Source organism: Pecten maximus, chromosome 4 (genome assembly GCF_902652985.1).
Source record: "Pecten maximus chromosome 4, xPecMax1.1, whole genome shotgun sequence".
Lineage (NCBI taxonomy): Eukaryota > Metazoa > Mollusca > Bivalvia > Pectinida > Pectinidae > Pecten > Pecten maximus.
In genome coordinates, this window is record NC_047018.1 from 41,146,740 (window position 1) to 41,172,182 (window position 25,443).

General features: G+C 34.7%; 2 protein-coding genes and 1 long non-coding RNA gene across 3 annotated transcripts; all 3 read right to left on the minus strand.

Moving 5' to 3' along the window:
• Positions 1-3,637: 3,637 nt before the first annotated feature.
• Positions 3,638-10,540, minus strand: LOC117326543. Its single transcript, XM_033883299.1, has 3 exons — positions 10,433-10,540; positions 4,544-4,744; positions 3,638-3,669 (listed from the first exon to the last, which is right to left on the minus strand). The coding sequence occupies exons 1-3, from the start codon at positions 10,506-10,508 to the stop codon at positions 3,638-3,640; spliced, it is 309 nt and encodes a 102-aa protein (XP_033739190.1). The 5' UTR covers positions 10,509-10,540.
• Positions 10,541-14,252: 3,712 nt separating this feature from the next.
• On the minus strand, positions 14,253-19,230 carry LOC117326104 (scavenger receptor class F member 2-like). The gene is made up of 5 exons (XM_033882721.1): positions 19,140-19,230; positions 18,932-19,042; positions 16,810-16,909; positions 16,232-16,266; positions 14,253-15,435 (listed from the first exon to the last, which is right to left on the minus strand). Exons 2-5 carry the CDS (start codon positions 19,026-19,028, stop codon positions 15,368-15,370), a joined length of 300 nt encoding a protein of 99 aa, XP_033738612.1. The 5' UTR covers positions 19,029-19,042; positions 19,140-19,230; the 3' UTR covers positions 14,253-15,367.
• A 4,320-nt stretch (positions 19,231-23,550) lies between these two features.
• On the minus strand, positions 23,551-25,175 carry LOC117326105. Its single transcript, XR_004532426.1, has 3 exons — positions 25,056-25,175; positions 23,913-24,011; positions 23,551-23,643 (listed from the first exon to the last, which is right to left on the minus strand). It is a non-coding gene; the product is annotated as an uncharacterized LOC117326105 (long non-coding RNA).
• Positions 25,176-25,443: the final 268 nt, after the last annotated feature.

A 25,443-nucleotide genomic window follows, 5' to 3' on the forward strand; every position in this document is an offset into this window, starting at 1 on the left:
TCTGTTTGGACTCTAGGTAAACTTGGAGTGCACTCTGAGTCTACCTGGAGTCCTATAAGACACCAAGTCTGTCCTGGGTCTATAATTACATTACACATGTTACTTACATTGTATGATCTGTTTATATTATTATCATTTATCTTTGTTTAGTCTTATAGGAATATTTGTGTTTGGTTTCATGTTATTGATAACGCCTACATGTTAAATTTATATTTATTGATATGTATAAAAAGACAGCTATATAATTTGTGCCCTAATTAGGTTTCAACTATTAGGTTTTGATTGAAATGCAAGTAAAATGTATTACAGTTTATTATGAAATTTGAAATAAAAATGTTATTTTATTATGCATTTCTGAACAGAGATGTTTAACTTTGAAGGTAGTTTAATAATGTCTATATTATGTTAATTATTGGTATGCGAATTTTATAGCATTAATGAATAATATGTTTTTTTTTTAAATAAGTGTTGTATCAAACGTTAGACAATCTTTCCATGAAAGGAAAATATAAGTACCCGGTGCAGGTCTGATGTGAACTGCTGATTGACTGGCAAGTAATTATGAAATAAACTAAATTAATTTAATTAATTTAAATGTATCATTAAAACATTTATTTACCATATATATTTACAAGCAATACCTGATTTATTTTTCTCATACAATGTTCACACATATGTATGTAGTTGTGTACTACCCACAATACTTGTCATTGTATGTTATAATTGTCATGCATGACTGAATCTGGCCAGATACACATGAGAGCTGTGCCAGGTGAGTTATTTAGTGGCAAGTCTCAGGTACTGTATACTGTGATGAAGCTGGGCAAAGCAGGGTGTGTAATCTAAGGTTGGCTTACTGCAGAAAATTACTATCAGAACCGTAAGATTATTTCCTTACTTGAAGGAAAGGATTTTATTGTAGCTCTCAATCTGAGTGGACCGCCCAAGGGAGATAACTGCGTGCAGACGTTAAGATTGCTCCGACAAATATATACTGTTTTGTTTGAAAACTAAATGTAGGCATTCATCAGCACATAACTTCCAAATGAAAGCAGTTCAATGCTTATATTTACATTTGACAACGATTTTTAAAGACTATATCCGGGAATTTTGCTTCTACGATGAATGAACAAATCATTATCGTCAAAGACGGAACAGCCTTTTCAACAGCCATCTTTCGTTATCGCCGACGTTACAATTATGACGCCACTATAATAATGACGTCATAATCAAGATTTGGAAGTTATGGACTCGTAACCTTCAAGTGAGCTTGGTAAAGCTATATAGTGGGGCTGCAGTGTTAATGTAAATATTATACATTATATACATCCTTTGCTCTAGTCTAATAAATAAAGCCAGCAGCAGTTAGTATGTGGGATGTTTGATACGTATTTATGAAACTTACACATATAAATTATATTAATGTATGGCGATTAACATGTTGACCTCTAATACTCTATATATATTTCCATTTTTATTCTATCAGGGACATTTAATTGTTTTATAATCATTTCTTATGAATGTTTTTGAAGAATTAATAATAACAAATTAAAAATTTCTGAACGAATTGATCATTCAAGCTATTTTATCTAGTTTCTTTAATTCATAAGAACATGTTGTTTGATAAATTCATACATAGTTTGAGTAACTAGTTTGAGATAAAGTATCTTTTGTGATATATTTTTATAATCATGACTTTAAAATGTTTTTGAAATGGTACTGTAATGGGATTGTATATTATTTAAACATTATATACATCCTTTGCTATAGTCATATTATTTCAAAAGTACGATTATAGAAAAAGGTAAGGTGTGATGACCAGTTTCCATCTAACAATAAAGAGGTCATTACCTTGTTAGATGACAGTATACACCTGTCCAGATCTTCAAACCTTATCAGTTTAAATTGGAAAATGGGTCAGTATTAGGGTCAGTTTTAGTCTTAAAATTAAAGTATTTGAAATATTAAAAACAGATAGTTCCGATCCACGTACCGATTCTACATTTTGTTAGACCACAAACAACCTGTCAAATATATCTTAGTCTACACTCAGCTGTATCTGCTTATGGCGATCTAATTAAAAATGCTGAATAAGGGAGGTGAAAATAACTTGATCCTAACTATCTTTAAAAGACGTTTTGATTGAATTATGGAACGATTTTCAAAAGGGGAAAATAAGAGAAATATCACATTATATTCAAGAGCAAACAAAAACCAAAATACACGATGTGTAATCAATATTAGACCAGGAAAGCTGCAAAATATTTAAAGTACATTTCTAGCAAAGGGAAAGGGGGGAAAAGAAAAAAAAAATGCTTTCAGAAATCAGCAGAACCCGCGCAAAGTGTTTAATCTATAATCTATGAAGCATGGGCTGCTAAAACACCTGGGTGTCGTGAAAGTTTCTCAAATGTTTGACAATAATGGTAAAATGTGCGAAAAAAAATTGCGAAAAAAAAACAGAAAAGAAGGTATTGTTAGAATTACGACTACGTTCAATATCGGTTCTCTGACAATCAATTGCATCTTTCAATGGTGTTTGGACGCAGTAGCCCGAAATAAGATGAGGCCATTATTTACATAAACAAAATTACCTTAACCTATTAGTGATATTGACGTACTTGTATAATTGTTAATACCTGTACATGATCCATTCTTTGAAATACAGCCATTGCCACAGTCAGCAGAACAGTCATGATCGCATGTATCGCCCCATTTCCCTTGACGACAATCTAAAACAAACGTGTCACATTTATATACATTGTATATTATATTAAATGTAATCAAAGAATTTCTAATCGGATTCGTGATTTTACATACAAAGTGAAATTCAACAGCTGATAAATAATCAGGTAAATTAGAATTTTATATAGCTGGAAAATTAAAAACAAAATATATTGACTTTCTTGGCTATTTAACTGACATTTTTATTGACTAATTACTTTGTTTTTATATGTTTAACCTTTGAAAGCATTTCAGCTGAACTTTTGATTTATGATGAATGTACTTACAAAAGCAGGAACCACTTGAAGCGTCACAGTTGCCACCGTAACAGTTATCAGAACAGGATTGATTACAGGCGCCATATCCGTATTTCTCTCTCGCACAGCCTCAAAAATGAAAAATGAGGAAATTATGAAATTTGCGTGTGTCTCTCTCTCTCTCTCTCTCTCTCTCTCTCTCTCTCTCTCTCTCTCTCTCGTTTTTCATCATTCTACGTACCGAATACTTGTACCTCACAAAGCTCCAACAAAGCCATGTCATCGTACCATTCATGTCTCTTTGGATTACTTCGGGAGTTATAGATGGTCACATACTGAGCTACATACGGGCATTGATTTGTTATTATCAACTTCACTGCAGAAATATCACTACTTGTATCTTCGTAGCAAAGGACGCCTGATAACCAGTCAGTGGTGTTGGACAAATATAGTTGATAACCAGCTAGTCGATTTCTATTGTCGTAAGTGCTTTCATCTGAAAAAAAAATCAAATAATTTCATATATGCATGTGTTGTTTATCTCTCCTGTTTGAAATCATCTTTCTGTACATAGATTTCTGTAGTCCTCGCTCTACCTACTTAATTTAACTTAATTTTTTGTAGCTGCATCGAAGTGCATTTACATTATGGTAAGTTCATGTCGCTTGTTGCGCGATCTGCGATGCAGCTACAAGAACAAAAAACACACTTACATTTACACTAGATCATTATGACATTGAAATCAAAACCACCTTCTACACATCGATGGAACAGTTAATTAAATTGAAAAACTCTACTTGGCGTTATCCAGGTGTCATTGACGATAGGCAGTAGCCAAAATAATTCGGACAAAGAACAATGAAATCAACATGTTTTACACTATTCATTAAAAAAAAGTATGATGACATTGCTTTTTATTTTTGTGAATTGACAATTCATCATATATATATATATATATTTGGTCGCATTGCATTAAAATCATGATTTACCATCACGTAGTTTAACTTTGACAAGTGTGTAATGAGACCACTCGTAATAGATACGCAAGCCTAATAATTGTGCCTAATCATCGAAAACAAATATCATTAGGCTTGATAAGTTTTATCTAGTGGCAATACAATTGCCTTGTTGAACGTCTCCATCACGTTTACAGCATAGGAACGTAAGTTACAGGATTCTGTGATGTTTTTACTTGTAAGTTCAGTAGCCACAGTGAAAAAAAAAACGTTATTGGTAGTGCAGCTTTCGCTTAACTTATTACTTTATGTTAATCCGACAACAGTTTGGTGAAAATATTATATGAAATCATTTTACTTCTCTTTACTGTTGTTGACTTGTTGACTGATGAAAGGAATGATGTTCATCTTCATATCTATTTACATTACACAGTATATCATGTATGTATTCACAAACGGCAGTCTGAGGCCAAGTATTTATTGTCTTTCAGATAAAAATATCTAGGGTTCGATTACCTCTGATTTGAAATCTCTAAAACTTCAATAATTATGATCGATTTTAAAATGAATTATTATACATCAATATTGCTATTAATTTTGACCCACCTCGGTAGTATATTGTGATGTAACTGACTGTGGAGCGATGTCCTAGATCTACCTGCCACCAGGCATTTATTTCGTTACCCGCGGTATGTGAACAGCAATCAGATTGCATTAATTGCTCTAAACAGCCGTCCACGCCTTTATCTGCAGGCCATCTCCCGTATGTAGAACTCTGCGAAGCCATCCTTCCGTACGCGATGTTCTCTAAAACAGGAAATAAACATTGATTAGGACAACTGATAATGCAATGCTTTGTTGAATATTTGTTAAATTGAACCATATGAATTATTATTCGCTAATATTTTAAGACAAACAGGTATTCCTGTTTATTGTAGCAGACATACAACAGAATTTAAAATGAGGAAGTAAAAATTTCCCTTTAATTAGTGTAGATGCTAAACATTTGGCAGATTAGAACTAAACTGATCTAAATGGTATGCAAGTATTATCCTGAATTATTTTGACATATCTAATTATCTGGACCTTTGACCCGAAAAATAATCCAAGAAACTACTCCCACTAAAGGAACAGCGCTTGGATTTTTATTGATGAAATATATTAATATATTAATGTATCAATGCATTTCTCATCATCATCATCATCATCATCATCATCATCACCACCACCACCACCATTAGTACATTTCGCACAATCTGTCATCAGCAGCTTCCACATCAATATTATTATCATTATGAAAATAGTATTACCAATGCATTCATAATTTAAAATCCCAATGAAACAATTGATTTCATCATCAACAACATCGTCAACAGCAACATACACACACACACAAAAAAAAAGAAAAAAAACACTGTCACGCTGATATGTAATTATATGTATATAAATGTATGAATTATAATTATCTTAATTTCATGCAAGATTCAGCCCATTCATAATACCAATATTTGTCACAAACAACAAAACCTTCACAAACACACACACACGCACACACTCACATATCATAAATGCATGTACACATATGTACACACATTGGAGAAGGAGAAAAAAAGGTCAGGTAGAGTAAAAAGAAGAGAAAGAGAAGAGAAAAAAGACAGAGGCAAGATTTCACAATATATGTAAATCCAAAGTTAAGTGGAAACGGAGCTAATTCAGCGAACCAAGGGTTGAAATTGCCATTAATAAGTGCAGAAAGTTGCCAACTGGTACCAAAATGATAAATTAGAGCTAAATATGTTTTAATATTGATACAAATATACCACTATGATTCCATTTTCTCCAACCGTTTTCAAAATCCTTCTTAATACGCTCATTTTTACTGTTATTTACAAATTTTTGAACCAGGAAATGATCTTTGATAATATTGATGAGTGATTTAAGGTTTAAGGAGTTGCTGAAGCCTTTCTCGTTTTATAGATATAATGTTTGATGAGAATTAAAATTTCATTATCTACATAATGACAGTTTTGTTACTATTCCAAAAAGACACGATTCCTTGTTATAAGCAAATGGAATACGTAATAGGTCAAGCAGAGTTTCAAACCTCTGAAGTAACTTTTGCACCTCTTGACACTCCCATAAACAATGAACTATTGTCTAGCAGTAATGTTTATCTGAAAAAGGAAAGAATTTGTAACCAAAATATGATGTATGATTCTAAATTGGAACCACTGTAACTTTTAACTATAAGTAGCAGAAAAAGGTATTTTAAAAATCTTGACCCATCTTTTTTTCTCAAAATCAAATTCATGATTCCAGTTTCTGATTCCAGCTGGCAACAATGTTGGAGTATTTCTTAGAAAGTGTTTGAGTGCATTTACTAGTCAATGATACTATAGAAAGTTGGTGTTCAAATGAAAAAGTGCATGAATTCATCAAACGGGTAGAAAGTCAAATCATCAAAGTTTTTAATTAGGTCACTCAATGTCAGCACACCTGCTTCAAACAAAGTAGAATAAAAAACAGGTTTATTATTTGTTTTGATATCCTTATTGTACCACACAGCAGTTTTCAAAATTGTCTACTGATTTTCAAGACTTCAGAAGTATTTAGTTGATCCAATGTTTTAAACACATCTCTCCAAAATAAGTTTGACCAAAGAAATTAATGTATTCATTTCCACAATTGTACAGCTTGTATATATCCACTGTTGTGTTTAATTATAAACTCCTTCTCCCTTATTATTGTGTTACTCTCCTTATCCAACCTAGCTTAAGAGAATCTATCAATGCACAAACATTAATTATCTTTAAACCTCCATCTATGTAATTTTGAATCATTACATCTTTCTTAATCTTAGGACATTTACTATTCCATCAAAAATCAAATAATAGTGTATTCAAAAGTGTAATATATTTTTCTGAAGAATTTGGTCAAGTAATACACAAATAATGAAACTGTGCAATCAACAATGACTTAATAACATTCATGTTTCCTTTTTTGAGTCAGATTTCGTCTATTCCAACTACTTAATAGAGCTTTAAGCTTTACAATTTGTTTGGGATTTCAATTAAATATACACTAAAATCAATCCTCAAGAAAGTGAATGTTGCGTGAGGTGATCTTGAAATCGAGAGCTTGTGATGCGGATGGACGACAATGCCTTGATAATTTTCCATTCCGATCTTCACCTGGATGGGTTAATGATGGTTGCATATTAGTATTATTGCTTTCTCCTTTCTAGGGCATTAACTTACAATTATAGCTGTGTTAGCGAACATTACGTAACTTGCTATGAAGCATGCAGTTTAACCAAACGAGAATCCCATACAAATAAATCCAGTTCTCTCGAAATCGCACCTGGTGTGGGTAATTAAAAAATCAAAACAAGTGGCGATGCGGATTACCGATGGAAATGACATGTTTAAGTTATCACCGTTTCATAAACTCTTGAATATATTTTAATAATATAGATATAGCTAATGCTACAAGGAACTAAAATAAATTATTCTGGCTGGGCGTGAAAGTCTGAAGAGACCTGAAAATCTTGGAAGGTGTGCCCAACACATTCTTGGACCCATTAAGGAGGGAAGGTTGTACTTGGGAAAGGGACGAATCCACGGTCAGACGGTTAAGGGCAAACAAAAAGTCGGGCTACTCCACTCGATTCCATGGAAGGAAGGTTCTCGCTGTCTCTACAGGAGCACAGAAAGCAACTAGATTATTTTCGAAATCAGCTAGCTCATTCCGTAATGTGGATCAAGAACTACAGCGAATGAGAGATTCTGGGGATCAAAAATGGTACCGTCCAGCAGATGTTATATAGGGTAGATAAAATGGCGCCCGATGGGATCTATAATAAAACGGGGGCGAGGAACAAGGTGCTGTTGATGATGTCAGCATAATCAAAAACGAGTTGACAGGTAGTACTTGGCATGTTACGGGGGTACATCGAAGTCGGTCGCGATCCCCGGGCCGTGGCAGAATCAGTGCTCGTGAACACGATGATTATTACCAGACTCAAACCATGAAATAAGCGTCGCCAAATCCAGATCTTCAAGCTGTTGTTCTTTCCGATCTTCCGGTTTCAAATGTTCAGTCCAGTTTGGCTCTAAAGGCTCTATGACCCTTCTTAGAGATAATGTAACCACATAATCAACGTCTTCCTCAAACGTCCCCCACATCTTCCGCGCCCGAGAGCAGTATCTACACCCTCCACAAGGTAAGGCAGCCAAAGAGATATTTCCGCGGCAAAACTCCGGCAGTCTATCGGGGACCATCTGCACTGATATGCTCTTTCCCCGGACGATGCTGGATAATCATCGCGTAGGCAGGCAATTCCTAAATTCACCTAGGGCTATTGGCCCTCAAAATGCTGGAAACTAAGAAGCCAAGTCAAAGTCAAAGTGCTATGATTTGTCGTAGTCTGTGAAGCTGAGAAAGATTCACCCTTTCTTGTTTGTTGGCACAGGGCCACTCCTTTATTGTTTTGAGGTAGCTTGGAATAGGGGATACTCCCTGTAAGCTGACAACCTTTCCCAAGAGGTTGGGATGTCCAACTGATCTTCATACTGACCAGAGGAAAATATGGAAGGAACTGTTGTGGCTGGAATCTGCGAGCTGCTGCAGATTTCTAAAACACGTACGTCGCCATACCATCCAGCTTCAAATGGGCAAGTGAAGCGGTACAATCGAACCATTTTGCAAATCATACGCTGTTTCCATAAAGGCAAACAAAGTATTTGGGACCGTCATTTGCAGCAACTGGTGGGAGCTATTCGAGCCACACAATACAGGCAGACTTGATTTACCCCAAACCGCGTGATGTTAGGGAGAGAAGTGAGTTAGCTTCTGGATCTTTTCCTGGGTACCGTGTCGCTGAACCAGGTACGCAAGGAACCAGCCAAATATAATAGGAGTTCATCAAATAGCTCGTCTGCGGCACAGGGTCGCAGAAGCGCTGCTATGATGAACATCTGATCCAGAAGCTGTACGACGTTGGTGACGTGGTTCTAAAAGTAGACTCAGCAACCAAGGTTGGACAAAACCCAAAGTTGAAACCGCACTGGAAGGGCCCTGTGAAGTCATCAGTATTATACCGCATCGCGGACAGGAAAAGGGAGACTGTGGTTAATTATGATCGTCTAAAGCCATGCAGGAATTGTGAGTTCCCACTTGGCTCAAGAGACATAGAAACCAAATGCTTTACCAGGTTGGTGGGTTAGAGCCCGTAGATACTTCAGTCAGCGACGATGTGCAGACCGCTCATCCCTTTGGGATTGACAGAGAACTCGCATCAGTATTCTTGTCTCACCCGGACCCGAGCCTCGCATGAGGGTCATCTAAGGATGGAGAAGAATTAGCTCGGCAGTAGCTGTCACAGGATCATCAGGAGACTGTGAGTCAATCTGGTTGCGGATTTGGAAGCAGGCGGAGAAGAATGCCTAAATACCTGGCCGATTGTGAGCTGGATGCGGAGAATGCGGAATGAGCATATTTCGCAGGTCGGCAGAGAGAATAAAGTTGCTTCCCCGATCATGCCTTTCCTTTGGAATAGAATGGGGAGGATTTTTATGTGGTGAAATGGATTAGTTTTCTTATAGAGTTATCAATGCCTAGGAGACAACTCGGCAAATGAGTGACGCTGGCGAAAAGCTCTATTGTTAGTCAGTCTACAGCTAAGCGCGTCAGTGAACACACATGTGTTTACAGCTCCCCTCACTGCCCTGTTTGTAGAACATTGTAACCCGCGTTGTGTTATCAATAACGTTCATAACAATAGCACCGATTGTGTATGTAAATTCCGGTATTGCAGCATAGAGACCTGTCAAATCCTTAAAGGTCTTTAAACCTATAAAATGTTGGGTTTTGAATTGTGTAACAGGTTTGTATCTATAACTTAAGCCATTTGTTGACTTGAATTGAACTTCAAATTAATCAATTATGTATTTAAATCATTAGTAATAGAATGTAATGGATGATATACTTGCGTGAGACCTGAAGTACTTTTGTCGTCCACAGATAAGATTCAACGGCAGTAATTACCTCTATTGCAAAGGTCACACTATCCTAACGTTGATATATGATATGATAATTTACTACAGTTTGTGACCAGGAAAGTGGTTCACTTATATTCTGATATTTACTAAATTTAATTAACTCGTCAATGAGTGTGCGTTTCCTTAAGCGAGAAAGCAACATTTACATTTTTATAGGTAAAAGTCAACGTAAACGCTAATCAAGGTAGATACATATATTAATGGTGTGATCATTAAAAGTCCTGCTATATGTAGGTAAAGCGAACACATAGTCGATACATCTGAAAAATGAATATCCTACTTTATATATATATGTACACACACACGAGCGAGCACAACATACTTAGATGAATCCTCCCATTCGCTCATACATGTACATACACCTCTCTCACTCGAAAATCGTTTTCAACATGGCTCTTACTCTTACATAATCAAACTCTTCGATCTAATTACTAACCTTCTGATCGCAGTAACTGGACACAGAACAGAAACAGAAACAGTCCCCACAAAAGAGCAATCTTCTTGGGAGCCATGCTTGTTAGTGGTCCGAGTTTGGTAATACCAGGTAACAAGGAAGTATATTCAGTTGTTTGTTACGGTACCCGTATTGTGGGACCTTTTATGGAATGGAATGGATTATTTTTTTATATCTGTATGTTACTAAAAGGTCAGATTTAGTCACAAATTTGACAGCTATAAAATAAATTGTATATTGGTATATATATAAAATCTAGATTAATTTGAGCACAACGAAAATTAATTTGTATAAAGAGTACATAGATAACATATTAGAACGAAGATATTTTTACGACATTATACTTACCTGTATGACGGCATGAGGCATCGTTAATATGTTGTTAAGCCCCTGAAAAGTGTTCGGTGTTGTCTAACACACTAATTTATTATATGAACTTATATGCTTCCTGGCCGACACTTATGTCGCCTATATTTTTAATAGATATTTTTGTTGCATATATGCATCTATGATTTGCAGTTAATATCACTGTAAAGAAAATGATAACTTTTTGAAGCAAAAAAAAGTTAAATGTGCGTTATTTTGACTAAAAATGGAACCCTGTCACACTCCCATGTAGGATTATATTGAAATGGTCATTGAACATGCCCCTGGGAATTGTTTAAACATATTTCATGGGTTGTCTCATATAGTACTACAAATATCACCCGGTAATTATTAAATTGGCTCGTGGGCAAAAATCAAAGTAACCTGTAACGGGTCCTTTAAATGATGTATTTTACTGCCATGTTTTACTTTTTTGATTGATAACCGTTATAAAGTATGGTTAAATGGGAGTTATTCCATTACAACTATTACCGTGTAAAGTTATTCTACAAAGATGGGGAATTGAGGAACATAACGTTTGAAATGTTACCGAAGATTATACACATTATTTCATTGAAAGCAAACATTTTGTTGAAATATGGGACCTAGCACTAGAGATATTTCAAGAATTTGGTAATTGCATCAATGTGAGAAAACTGCATTATAATATATATGGGTATAAAAAATTGTAACCATACAAATGTTATACTGAATTTGATTATTTATACGATGCATAAAATGTATCTTTTGAGTGAACAGAAACGTAGAGTAGCTCATGTTATGTCGGTATTTAAATTTGATATTAAAATATGCAGCGAATCTACAAGTACAAGAAGGGAATGTTTATGGTATTCATTCATAAGTTGTAAAAGACTTTAATAAGGATCGTTCTATGGAAGGAACAATTAAAATATAACTGTTCAAGCACTATGCTGACAAAAAATAGAACGTTATGATATCAGCAAACACAAAACATATTATCGAAATATGTAAAATAGAAAACGTTATTGTACACGCAAATATGAGTGTAAGTCTGTAACTGGATATGTATATGAGATCTGTCTGTTCTATGTCCTCAGTGTAAACATGTGAGGATGTGTCTGTATGTACACGTCTTTGTGTAAGTTTGACTGAGTTTACGCTGTATATCGGTCTGTAATCATGTTGATCTTTAGTTTAAATGTCTTTGTTTACCTGTCTGTCTGTCGGTTTTGTCGTATTGGAATCTTAATGAGTTGTGTATTGGTCTTTATATCTATCTGTGACAGGATCTGCGCCGGTCATTGTCTACTATTGTGTCTGTTTGTCGTATGTCTGGGTGTCCTATTTTTGCGTCTGTCTGGGCGTCGGACTGGGGATGTGATAGAATCACTGTTTGTGTACGTTTGTATGTACGTATGTATCCATGGGTAAAAGTTCAAGGAGTAGTAATGTGCAGCCAGCCAGGATCGAACCCGCAACCTTCGGCTTACTGGTCCGCCGCTCTACCTACTGAGCTATTGGGAAATTCACCCTAGCCCAAAGCTATAAGGCGACTATACAAATATGTACAGTATTTACAATTAAAACACGGCCTGCTACACTACTCCCTTCTTCATACGTGTTCGCCCCCAAACACACCAACCTAGGTTCTATCTCCAAGGAAGCCTCTTGCTTTCTCTTGGAAAGGTCTGCGGCACCAATGTAAAAGTTCAAGGAGTAGTTGTGTGCAGCAAGCCGGGATCGAACCCGCGACCCTCGGCTTACTGGTCCGCCGCTCTACTGACTGAGCTAAAGGGAAATTCCCCCTAGCCCGAAGCTATAAGGCGATTATACAACTATGTACAGTATTTACAATTAAAACACGGCCTGCTACACTACTCCCTTTTTCATACGTGTTCGCCCCCAAACACATCAACCTAGGTTCTATCTGCCTGCCTGCCTGCCTGCTTCACATGCGTATTTGAATGTTCCTGTACGAGCATGTAAACACGTACGAAACGAATTAGTTACAACATTTTTAATGCAAGTTCGCAATGATGCGTGTTGTGTATTGTTTGAATTGTCAGATAGTTGAGATCATCATTGAATATTGTTTTTTTTTGTTTGGCTGATAATCATAATCTCTAAGCTCTGAGTGACAAAAAATGCTCCAAGATGAAATAAAAATGGTCATTGTCCACAAAATGATTGCCAAGTGGGGCTTCAGGTTTCTCACGTCATTAGGATACATAACTAATGGTAATGTAACCACCAAACATTTCAAGATTTAAATACCAATCACAACAACATTTTATGCAGTAATTTGTTTTATTGAAATCTTCGCTTTGTATGGCTGGTTTTTCATACGAAAGGTTTACTTCAAATGTTAAATAATATATATAGATAAGTATGAGAATCACGATATGACCTCGTGAAGATTATCATAAACTGTAGATAATCTAACATATACAATTAGAGAATAAATGATCAACATATCGTTAGTATCTGGATTCGGTATTCAATCTTCTATTATCAACAATTCTAAAACCAAATTTTGCTGAATCTTCTATATACAAAAGGTCTCACCGTGAGCAGTAGTTAATGATAATAAACAATAGCTTTCAATTATAACAATACAATGTTTTTGACTTTGTCATCACGATAACAAAAAAAGTAGTTCAATACTTAAGATCAAATATATACACAAAATCGCTCTATTATATCATAGTTTCAAATATGAAAAATACAAATACACTAGAGAGCAAAGTTGCAAAATGTATGTCAATGTGTAACTCAGATAGTATTTCCATTTTTGACCAACGTAGTTTGATGGTTGCATAGATTACACTTGGTCCAACCTTGAAACAACATTTACATACAATACACTTACGTTAAAGTAACATTGAAACAACATTTACATACCATACACTATCGTTAGAGTAACATTGAAACAACATTTACATACAATACACGAACGTTAGACTAACATTGAAACAACATTTACGTACAATACACTAACTTAAGACTCACATTGAAACAACATTTACATCCAATACACTTACTTTAGACTCACATTGAAACAATATCTACATACAATACACTATCGTTAGACTAACATTTAAACAACATTTACATACAATACACTAACATTAGACTAACATTGAAACAACATTTACATACAATACACTAACGTTAGACTTACTCAGAAACAACATTTACATACAATACACTAACGTTAGACTAACTCAGAAACAACATTTACATACAATACACTAACGTTAGACTTACTCAGAAACAACATTTATATACAATACACTAACGTTAGACTAACATCGAAACAACATTTACATACACTACACTAACGTTAGATTGATATTGAAACAACATTTACATACAATACACTAACTTGATACTAACATTGAAACAACATGTTAAACTATCATTTATTCCTCTTTGGAAATAATCGTAGTTTCAACGTTAGCGCGTAATGTAGGCATAACGAAACAGAAACCATAGTCATGTAATCTGGGACACAACCTAAACAGTGAAATACAACAACAATATCAGTGACCAGGGACCGTCATAAAGGTGGCCTATCCATCTGTCATTGTGACTTGACTTCACGCTGGAGAGCTCTCTAGATGGACAAATGGTGTCTAATGACATCGCGACTACCATGCATATCAAACAGGTACGAACAGTAATTGTTTAAGGTTATCTGCCACATTTACATACTTATTCGCTATAATATATCTTTTAGGAAAATAAACGTATCTTCGCAACGTAATAATTGTGCAAAAAGTAGACATTACCAAAAACACAACGAAAACAAAACTTCCAAGAAGCCATTTTCCCTGTCCGTCCTCATTTTGTAACAGAAGCTATCAAGGGGGTTCCTCTATGTGTGTTAGACGCTTTACATATTCACCGCGCCTCGGTAATACTACACCACTTTGCATGAATCTGAAAATTCTTTTTTCATTGCCATACCTAATTCAACATTGCGTACGGATGCATTGTTACCAACACGCATATGATTTTGTTATTGTTATTCAGAATAAAATACAGATAACTAACATCATGTTTGTAAACATATTCACAATAAAAAGTTTGTCTGGCTCTCACGAGAGTATGTATAAATGTAAGCTTTGGGGATTATATGCCAATGACCCCGTCCTAGCCGCACACTTGACAGTATATAGCAGCAATATACACAATGACTTCCTTTTCCATATTAAAGTATGTAAATCAATATGAATCACGATTATCTACAATGATTACCATTATACAACTGGGTACACTGTATTTTGTAATAGGCAAACAGCGTAATATTACGTTAAGATTACGTTTGTTGTAAATATACTACCAGTACCTTACGATCTAAAAGTAACCTCTCATAACTCGAATACCTTGTATTCCTCGAATATTTTACATGGGTCCTTGGAGATTGAGTCAGCGGAGTTTACTGTATCACCAAAGCACAAGCTGTGGAATATTATCTAATTAATGCTTTTCAAATTGGAAATTTATCTGTTGGTATAGCTGGTGAGTATCTTAAAAAGACCGCCTATCTCAGTTGATGGTATCAATTTATGACATTTCGTAGGTATTTGGAATTTGTCTTCGGGTCATATCAATGTCCGTGTACTGGTTTTCTTCTGTAATAACATAAAGAGGAGAACAAGTATGATGAAAACGTCAAAATTATTATCATTGAATCAAAAGAACAATTTGCTATAATTCAGCAAGAATTATAATAGTATATTTATTTATTGCATTTTTGCCGGTGAAAAATAGAAATTAATCAAACTAATAAAACTTATATTTTCACTGCAGCTATGAGCAGTGAAAATATAAGATTGATTTTGCAGTGAAAATGTCAGTTTTGCAGTAAAAATATAAGTTTTCCGTTTTTGACCAATCAGAGCGGACCTTTGTATTCACCTTGTTGAAACTTGCCAATGTTTCCAATCGAAGCGGAAATAGATGAATTGGTTAATTCGCTGTATTTCTGAAATTTTCAGACTAGTTTTTGACCAAATACTCACTTGACGTTAGCTATTCATGCACATATTCTCATATAACAGCAAAAAAGGCTTAAATTGCGTTGATAAGTCCTTTCAAAATGGCGCCGTCAAGTTGACGTGGAGTAACATCACAAAGAGATGACGTCATTACTGATTCCCGCACTTTTTGACTATTAATTTTCGATGGTTTTAATCTTATTTTTAAGTTTATGAAATGCAATAAAAAGAAAATTGAATGGTTTCCCGTTAAATATAACATATATTTCACTCGTATGACAGAATATTTCGATATTTTTATTATTTTTAATATCGATATTCTGTCATACTCGTGAAATATATGTTACATTAAACGAGAAACCATTCAATATCCTCTATATATTTTAATATATAACATACATTGATATAAGATAGATATTGTCATACCTACCTTTACCTCGGTCCTTTCTTGTTGCGGTTCTCATCCTACAACAAGAAATATAAGGTAAAATAGCAATATTACGTCGTCTAAGACTTTTTTCAACAAAACGAGAATCTCACGGAATATTGCTAAAATGACATAATCATCTGATCAGGATTTAAGACAATGTTGTCAATTGTTGTATTAAAGCTAGGAACAGACTCTCAAGGCTATATCTCCGAATTTTGAAGGCACATTTTAAATCAAATTCAAATACACACATCGGTAATTAAATAGTTCCTTCATTAATATCATATGCTACATTGAATTCAGGGTTATCTCTCCAAACGTTGATGACAGATTTTAATTCAAATTCATTATTCAATAATGCTTTACATAATATCATACGCTACCTTGTTTTGGCGAAGGAAACAAATTCTCATGACGATGTCTCCGAAAGTGGAAAAATATCGTTTAATAAAATTTAAATGAAAATTTACAGATAAATGCATTATTCCTTATATACCCTTATACTAGGCAATATTCGTATATTCGGCATTTGTATGCGTTTCAAAACACCCGAGATAGACTGGTTATAGGACACATACCGTAACATACAGACGACGGAGATGACGGCTGCCACCAGACAGACTGTGGCAACGGTTGTAAGGGCAGCTATAGCTGTAATGTTATTGTTTTCGTCTGTTTCTGCAAGTTAAAAAAAACAAACAAATCATTAATAATGTCATGGGACATGTAAATCCTTCACGGGGGAAACAAATGGCTGCTTGGAATATATGTGTTATGCTTTTAATTTATTTTTACCTAGCTCAAGTAAAAAAACACTCCCTTTTCATTTCGTGAAACTTTAAATTGCGAAATAAGATGTAACAACTTATATTGATTGCGCATGTTAGCCCAGTTGGAAACGCGTTAAGGATTTTACTTTGGGAGGTCACCGGGGGGGGGGGGGGAGGGGGGCATGTGGTTGAGCAGGCGACCCCATACTTTTCCACATCCTTTCGGGGAACCCCCCGTGTACAAATGCAAGTGCGTGACCACTTTTTATACGTTTGATGAAAGAACTTAGATATTAACTTCATACGATAATTGCACAGTAGCGAAAACACGTGCGAACAAGAAGGCATGTATCGCTCACAACATGGATATTAAAACTGATAACTAGAGACTTTATTCATTTTACAACAGTTGCCAGACAAGTTATACCACCTATTATGTGACCAAATGAGAGTGAATGGGCGTTGAACTGTATTTGATACAAAGGAGACTAAAAAGCACCTATAATTAATATCGCTACAATCATACCCCAAATAAACAATAGGATAATGTATTTGATGTTTCTAGGTATTTTAATGTTTTTGGTGCTAATATCATTTCGTGAGTGCGACTTAAATTTGACCGATGGACCAAACTTCTAAGCCTATATTTTTGTAAAGCAATTTGATACAGGATATAAGGTGGAGATCTGTACAACGTTATATCCAAGGTATTATCTCATATTGTGTAGGAAATGATCCAGAGGACAATCATGGTCATAGTAAAAAAAAATGAAACGGTATCAAAAGAGAATCATTTGGTAGTATGATACTTTCAAGGATATTGGTTGTTGCCCATTGTTAGAACATTCTCCTTTGTGAAGGAGACAGCGTTGCTGAAATTATTACATGTACGATTGCTGAGTAATAGTTGGCATGTATCTATCTATTATTACTGTATGCCGGTAAAACTAGACATGAGATCGTATTTACTGTACCTAACTTATTATAAAAAGTCGCTGATTAACCTGTTGTTATAGAGCTCAAGGTATCGTATTTATCAAATCTGAGTTTGATGTATACAATTGTATAATCAAACGCATCAATATATCTGTATTAAATCTTGGATGTTGTACAAACATTAAGATTGGTGCAAGAATGAAATGAAAAAAAATATTGATGAGACCGAATTTGATTGAGCAAATTAGAAAATAAGTTGTACTTTGGGGTAGATAAACATATCAGGGTTAAAGCGGGTGGCAGGCAATCACGTACATATTTTTAATTGTGACATATATTATTGTCGTGAATTAGAAATGAATACACAGCCCAAGCCCAAGACTAGTTTTCAGACAAGGTTTTACCGGTGATGAATCCACCAGTTATATATCTCCTTTCTGCGTCTAACAATACTGGAAATACACAATAGTGATGAATACCGTCTTGATACTTCGGTTTCTGATTCACCAAGGAAGAACGCAAATGCCGCAGGAAAATTGAAATTATTTTGAGATGGCAATAACGTCGTAATGCATGAGGCAATTCTCGTACGTTAATGTGTTATAGAAAAGTTATTTTGTTATATATAGTACATGCTATATAATGTCAACATGGGAAACTTAAGAAATCTGCATTTTACAGGTAAGGAAAATAGAATTTTACAAATTAGAAATGTTGAGAAATAGCGTTAATGTATACATATCTATTTTTATGAATAGTTTTTAAGAAAGTTTTTGCTTTGCTTGTGATTATTCATAAAAATAGCTTATACCCTGGATTGATTGCAACGGATATTTTATGTTTATTTATTGTGAGCCTGCCTCGATTAGTTTAAATATGTATCAAACCAAGATGTCTTTAATTTCGCACGTACCATCATAAAGGAATTCTGGATAGTTTATGTATTTTAAGATAATACCATACATGCATTGTATCCAACAATTATTTACCTTACCTTCATGAGTCCTGCCTTCACAAGCCCCGTCATGGCGTCTACATTTGTTTGAGCCACATCCATCAGGACACGCCTTGTTGCACTGGTATCCATGCATTCCGTCTGTACACTCTAAAAATTCACACGAATATAATTCGATATACTCCATACGGTGAGTCATAAATAGGTTAGTACATGTAAGTGATACGGACATTTTGGAAATACATACCTGAACAAAACCCTGTGTCTTTCTCACAGAGGAGGTTTTTACATGTTGACGAGCAATCCAAGTCACATTTCACACCGTGTTTTCCAGGTTCACAATCTCAATGGTAAAAAAATCAAAAATGAAATGAAAAAAATATGTTTTTTTAGTTTCAAATAACACCCCATTTTTCGAGTTTTTTTGTTTTGTTTTGTTTTTCTCTTTTTTTTAATTAATTAATTCATTCATTTTTTGAAAAGGTTTATTCATTAGAGGATGTTTTAATTAGCAAATATGTTCTTTGAATTGTTCTTACTAAACAAACATTTTTTTTGCCTGCATTTTTTAATTTTCCAAATCCAAGTAAATCTACTATCATTGCCCTTTTCAAAACCCAAATATACACCACTTTCACCCAAATATCTACGGGAAAAGAATAACCACTCTGCAATGGTATTTTTAGTGCTATCTTTGCATACTTCGATGTTTTCTTCAGAAAATTACAGGATTACAAAAAATTGTAAAATATTTTGTATATTGGGACTTTAAGTTATCATTACCAAGTCAAAATAAAACAGTCTTGTTTTCTGACGTTTATAGAACACTATCTCCACATTCCAGTTTTAATAAAAGACTCGTATAGGGAAGTAATGTTACGTTAAAGGTCAAAGCGACATAATATGAACATCAACAATATAATATCAACACAACAGCTATCTCAACTTTGTAGCCTATCACATTGTTTCATATTAAGGTAATCACTTGTATTGTATCTTTGGGATATCGTTAAGGCAAAGATATAATGGGGTTTTCTGGATTTATTGGCATTATTTAATGAGTTAAACCCCACTGAAGTATCTGAGAGAACTTTAAAGAGAAGACTCAGTGATTTGGATTATAAAAGATGCGCTGTTAGGAAGCGTACTACCATTTCAAAGGTGAACCGTGAACGACGTGTAAAATGGTGTCGAGATCATCGGACATGGCCAGTTGAACAAAATTGGAAAAATATCATTTTTACGGATGAAACAAAGATTGTCTTAGGTCAGGATAGAGAAGTATATGTCTGGAGAAAACGTGACGAGACATGGAAACCGGAATGCCTTGGTCAGTATAGTGCTCATTCGCCACGATCAAATATTTCGGTCATGTTTTGGGGTTGTATAACTTTTCAAGGAGTGGGAGAATTGACTCCAGTGGAGGGTAATATTAATTCTGAGAAATATATAAATGCTTTAGATACACATTTGTGGCCAGTTGTTGCGAAAATGTTTGGAAATTCTTATTGGATATTACAAGAGGACAACTGTCCCGTCCATGTGTCAAGACAGACCTGCCGGTGGAAAACGGAACATAACATTGAAACAATTCCTTGGCCAGCACAGTCCCCAGACATCAACATAATAGAAAATCTATGAAGATTACTAAAAATTAAACTAACAAACAGACTGAATGACATTAGGTCAAAGGCAGATCTGGTGAGGGTCGTTTCTGAAATTTGGAATCAGCTGAACCAGACAAGAATAAAGACATTATATGTATCAATTCCAAAGAGAATACAGTCAGTTATTAAAGCAAAAGGGTGTATTACCAAATATAAACAAGTAAGTAACATTATTTTTGCTATTCTATTGAAAAAAACGTCGAAAATACAAAGCCATCTACTTGACATTGCAACATGACGTCGCGTAGAAGTGGCTACTCACTTATGGCACTGCACTGTACAGTTGAGTGTAGACTAAAGGTTTACATCCCATTGCACTCCGAGTGCACTCCATATTGACTTGGAGTGCACTCTGTTTGGACTCTAGGTAAACGTGGAGTGGACTCTGAGTCTACCTGGAGTCCTATAAGACACCAAGTCTGCCCTGGGTCTATAATTACATTACACATGTTACTTACATTGTATGATCTGTTTATATCATTATTATTTATCTTTGTTTAGTATTATAGGAATATTTGTGTTTGGTTTCATGTTACTGATAACGCCTACATGTTAAATTTATATTTATTGATATGTATAAAAAGACAGCTATATAATTTGTGCCCTTATTAGGTTTCAACTATTAGGTTTTTATTGAAATGCAAGTAAAATGTATTACAGTTTATTATGAAATTTGAAATAAAAATGTTATTTTATTATGCATTTCTGAACAGAGATGTTTAACTTTGAAGGTAGTTTAATAATGTCTATATTATGTTAATTATTGGTATGCGAATTTTATAACATTAATGAATTATACGTTTTTTTAAATACGTGTTGTATCAAACGTTAGACAATCTTTCCATGAAAGGAAAATATAACTACCCGGTGCAGGTCTAATGTGAACTGCTGATTCACTGGCAAGTAAGTATAAAATAAACTAAATTAATTTAATTAATTTAAATGTATCATTAAAACATTTATGAACCATACATATTTACAAGCAATACCTGATTTATTGTTCTCATACAATGTTCACACATATGTATGTAGTTGTGTACTACCCACAATACTTGTCATTATATGTTATAATTGTTATTCATGACTGAATCTGGCCAGATACACATGAGAGCTGTGCCAGGTGAGTTATTTAGTGGCAAGTCTCAGGTACTGTATACTGTGATGAAGCTGGGCAAAGCAGGGTGTGTAATCTAAGGTTGGCTTACTGCAGAAAATTACTATCAGAACCGTAAGATTATTTCCTTACTTGAAGGAAAGGATTTTATTGTAGCTCTTAATCTGAGTGGACCGCCCAAGGGAGATAACTGCGTGCAGACGTTAAGATTGCTCCGACAAATATATACTGTTTTGTTTGAAAACTAAATGTAGGCATTCATCAGCACATAACTTCCAAATGAAAGCGGTTCAATGCTTATATTTACATTTGACAACGATTTTTAAAGACTATATCCGGGAATTTTGCTTCTACGATGAATGAACAAATCATTATCGTCAAAGACGGAACAGCCTTTTCAACAGCCATCTTTCGTTATCGCCGACGTTACAATTATGACGCCACTATAATAATGACGTCATAATCAAGATTTGGAAGTTATGGACTCGTAACCTTCAAGTGAGCTTGGTAAAGCTATATAGTGGGGCTGCAGTGTTAATGTAAATATTATACATTATATACATCCTTTGCTCTAGTCTAATAAATAAAGCCAGCAGCAGTTCGTATGTGGGATGTTTGATACGTATTTATGAAACTTACACATATAAATTATATCAATGTATGGCGATTAACATGTTGACCTTTAATACTCTATATATATTTCCATTTTATTTTATCAGGGACATTTAATTGTTTTATAATCATTTCTTATGAATGTTTTTGAAGAATCAATAATAACAAATTAAAAATTTCTGAACGAATTGATCATTCAAGCTATTTTATCTAGTTTCTTTAATTCATAAGAACATGTTGTTTGATAAATTCATACATAGTTTGAGTAACTAGTTTGAGATAAAGTATCTTTTGTGAGATATTTTTATAATCATGACTTTAAAATGTTTTTGAAATGGTACTGTAATGGGATTGTATATTATTTAAACATTATATACATCCTTTGCTATAGTCATATTATTTCAAAAGTACGATTATAGAAAAAGGTAAGGTGTGATGACCAGTTTCCATCTAACAATAAAGAGGTCATTACCTTGTTAGATGACAGTATACACCTGTCCAGATCTTCAAACCTTATAAGTTTAAAATGGAAAATGGGTCAGTATTAGGGTCAGTTTTAGTCTTAAAATTAAAGTATTTGAAATATTAAAAACAGATAGTTCCGATCCACGTACCGATTCTACATTTTGTTAGACCACAAACAACCTGTCAAATATATCTTAGTCTACACTCAGCTGTATCTGCCTTTGGCGATCTAATTAAAAATGCTGAATAAGGGAGGTGATAATAACTTGATCCTAACTTAGCAGAAAATCTTTAAAAGACGTTTTGATTGAATTATGGAACGATTTTCAAAAGGGGAAAATAAGAGAAATATTACATTATATTCAAGAGCAAACAAAAACCAAAATGCACGATGTGTAATCAATATTAGACCAAGGAAGCTGCAAAATTTTAAAGGACATTTCTAGCAAAGGGAAAGGGGGGAAAAAGAAAAAAAAAAACAAATGCTTTCAGAAATCAGCAGAACCCGCGCAAAGTGTTTTGAATTTATAATCTATGAAGCATGGGCTGCTAACACACCTGGGTGTCGTGAAAGTTTCTCAAATGTTTGACAATAATGGTAAAATGTGCGGGAAAAAAAAACAGGAAAGAAAGTATTGTTAGAATTACGACTACGTTCAATATCGATTCTCTGACAATCAATTGCATCTTTCAATGGTGTTTGGACGCAGTAGCCCGAAATAAGATGAGGCCATTATTTACATAAACAAAACTACCTTAACCTATTAGTGATATTGACGTACTTGTATAATTGTTAATACCTGTACAGGATCCATTCTTTGAAATACAACCATTGCCACAGTCAGCAGAACAGTCATGATCGCATGTATCGCCCCATTTCCCTTGACGACAATCTAAAACAAACGTGTCACATTTATATATATTAAATGTAATCAAAGAATTTCTAATTGGATTCGTGATTTTACATACAAAGTGAAATTCAACAGCTGATAAATTATCAGCTAAATTAGAATTTTATATAGCTGGAAAATTAAAAACAAAATATATTGACTTTCTTGGCTATTTAAATGACATCGATAAGACATTTTTATTGACTAATTATCAATGTTTATCCTTTGAAAGCATTTCAGCTGAACTTTTGATTTATGATGAATGTACTTACAAAAGCAGGAACCACTTGAAGCGTCACAGTTGCCACCGTAACAGTTATCGGAACAGGATTGATTACAGTCGCCATATCCGTATTTCTCTCTCGCACAGCCTCAAAAATGAAAAATGAGGAAATTATGAAATTTGCGTCTCTCTCTCTCTCACTTATTAATTCCATGCGCTAGATTGGACGGTTTCACTCAACACATTTCTTAAGTAGCTGCCAATAAATGAAGTACTTTGTGTGTGCTAATTATCCAGTCAGTATGTGTCAGAGCATTGAACAAAAAACATTTAAATTTAATTTTTATTTGATGATTTTAAATTTTGGCGGGAAAAGAATAAACTAATCGGCCAATGAGGTGGTGTTTCACCTGAACCAAGTTCCTTAAAGTTATAATCTGCTGATGTTTGTGTGGATTTATTTGAGGAATTAACGTTTGAATTAGGTACTTCATTGATACCAGAATGAAGAGTTATAGCTAAAGATTCGGAAAACAAATACATACGTTCCTATTAAAAATAGAATGTTTCCCAGCCCACTGTTTAGGTCAAATCACTGCTCGAAGGGAGAGAACGACCCCCCCCCCCCCCCCCCCACCCCCCCAGCCCGCCATATTCACATTCTTGTGAGTGTGTATGTTGGTATGTTGGAGGAGGGGGGGTGGGATGGGTGGGGGGGATGGTATGTTAAATATTCTCATTCTGTGCTTTAATAGGGATATATACTTAGGTTTCTCTCTTAATATGCCTATTTATGGGGAATAATTATCACTGCCACTGCTCTTAGGTTTGAGGGGAAGTCGTAATTATCTCTCTATAAAGTCGTCTTGTGGGGAATATTACCCATAATTATTCAAGCCCACTTCTACGGCAGTGTGAGAGAATGAAATTTGACAGTTGTTCTAAAAATAGCACATTTTCAATTTTCGACGACAACTTACACATTTTCGCATCTGGATTCTTTTCAAATAGTGCTTTGATTTATGGGGAATCAGAGGAATCCCCATAAAACCGACTATTCCCCACAATGTTGGTCAAACGTCTAATTATATTCCCCATATGCATGGTATTGCGAGTGCAGTGCTCTCTCTCTCTCTCTCTCTCTCTCTCTCTCTCTCTCTCTCTCTCTCTTGTTTTTAATCTTTCTACGTACCGAATACTTGTACTTCACAAAGCTCCAGGTAAGCCAAATTATCGTACCATTCATGTCTCGTTGGATTACTTCGGGAGTTATAGATGGTCACATACTGAGCTACATACGGGCATTGATTTGTTATTATCAACTTCACTGCAGAAACATCACTACTTGTATCTTCGTAGCAAAGGACGCCTAGTAACCAGTCAGTGGTGTTGGAGAAATATAGTTGATAACCAGCTAGTCGAATTCTCATGTCTAAAGTGCTTTCTTCTAAAAAAAAAATCAAAAAGTAATTTAATATATGCAAGTGTTGTTCATTTCTAGATAGTCAAAAATGGAGTGCAAACTTCATCAATTGTCTGGTGTCCAGTCACTGCTGATGGTACCCAGGAAATCCTCTGTA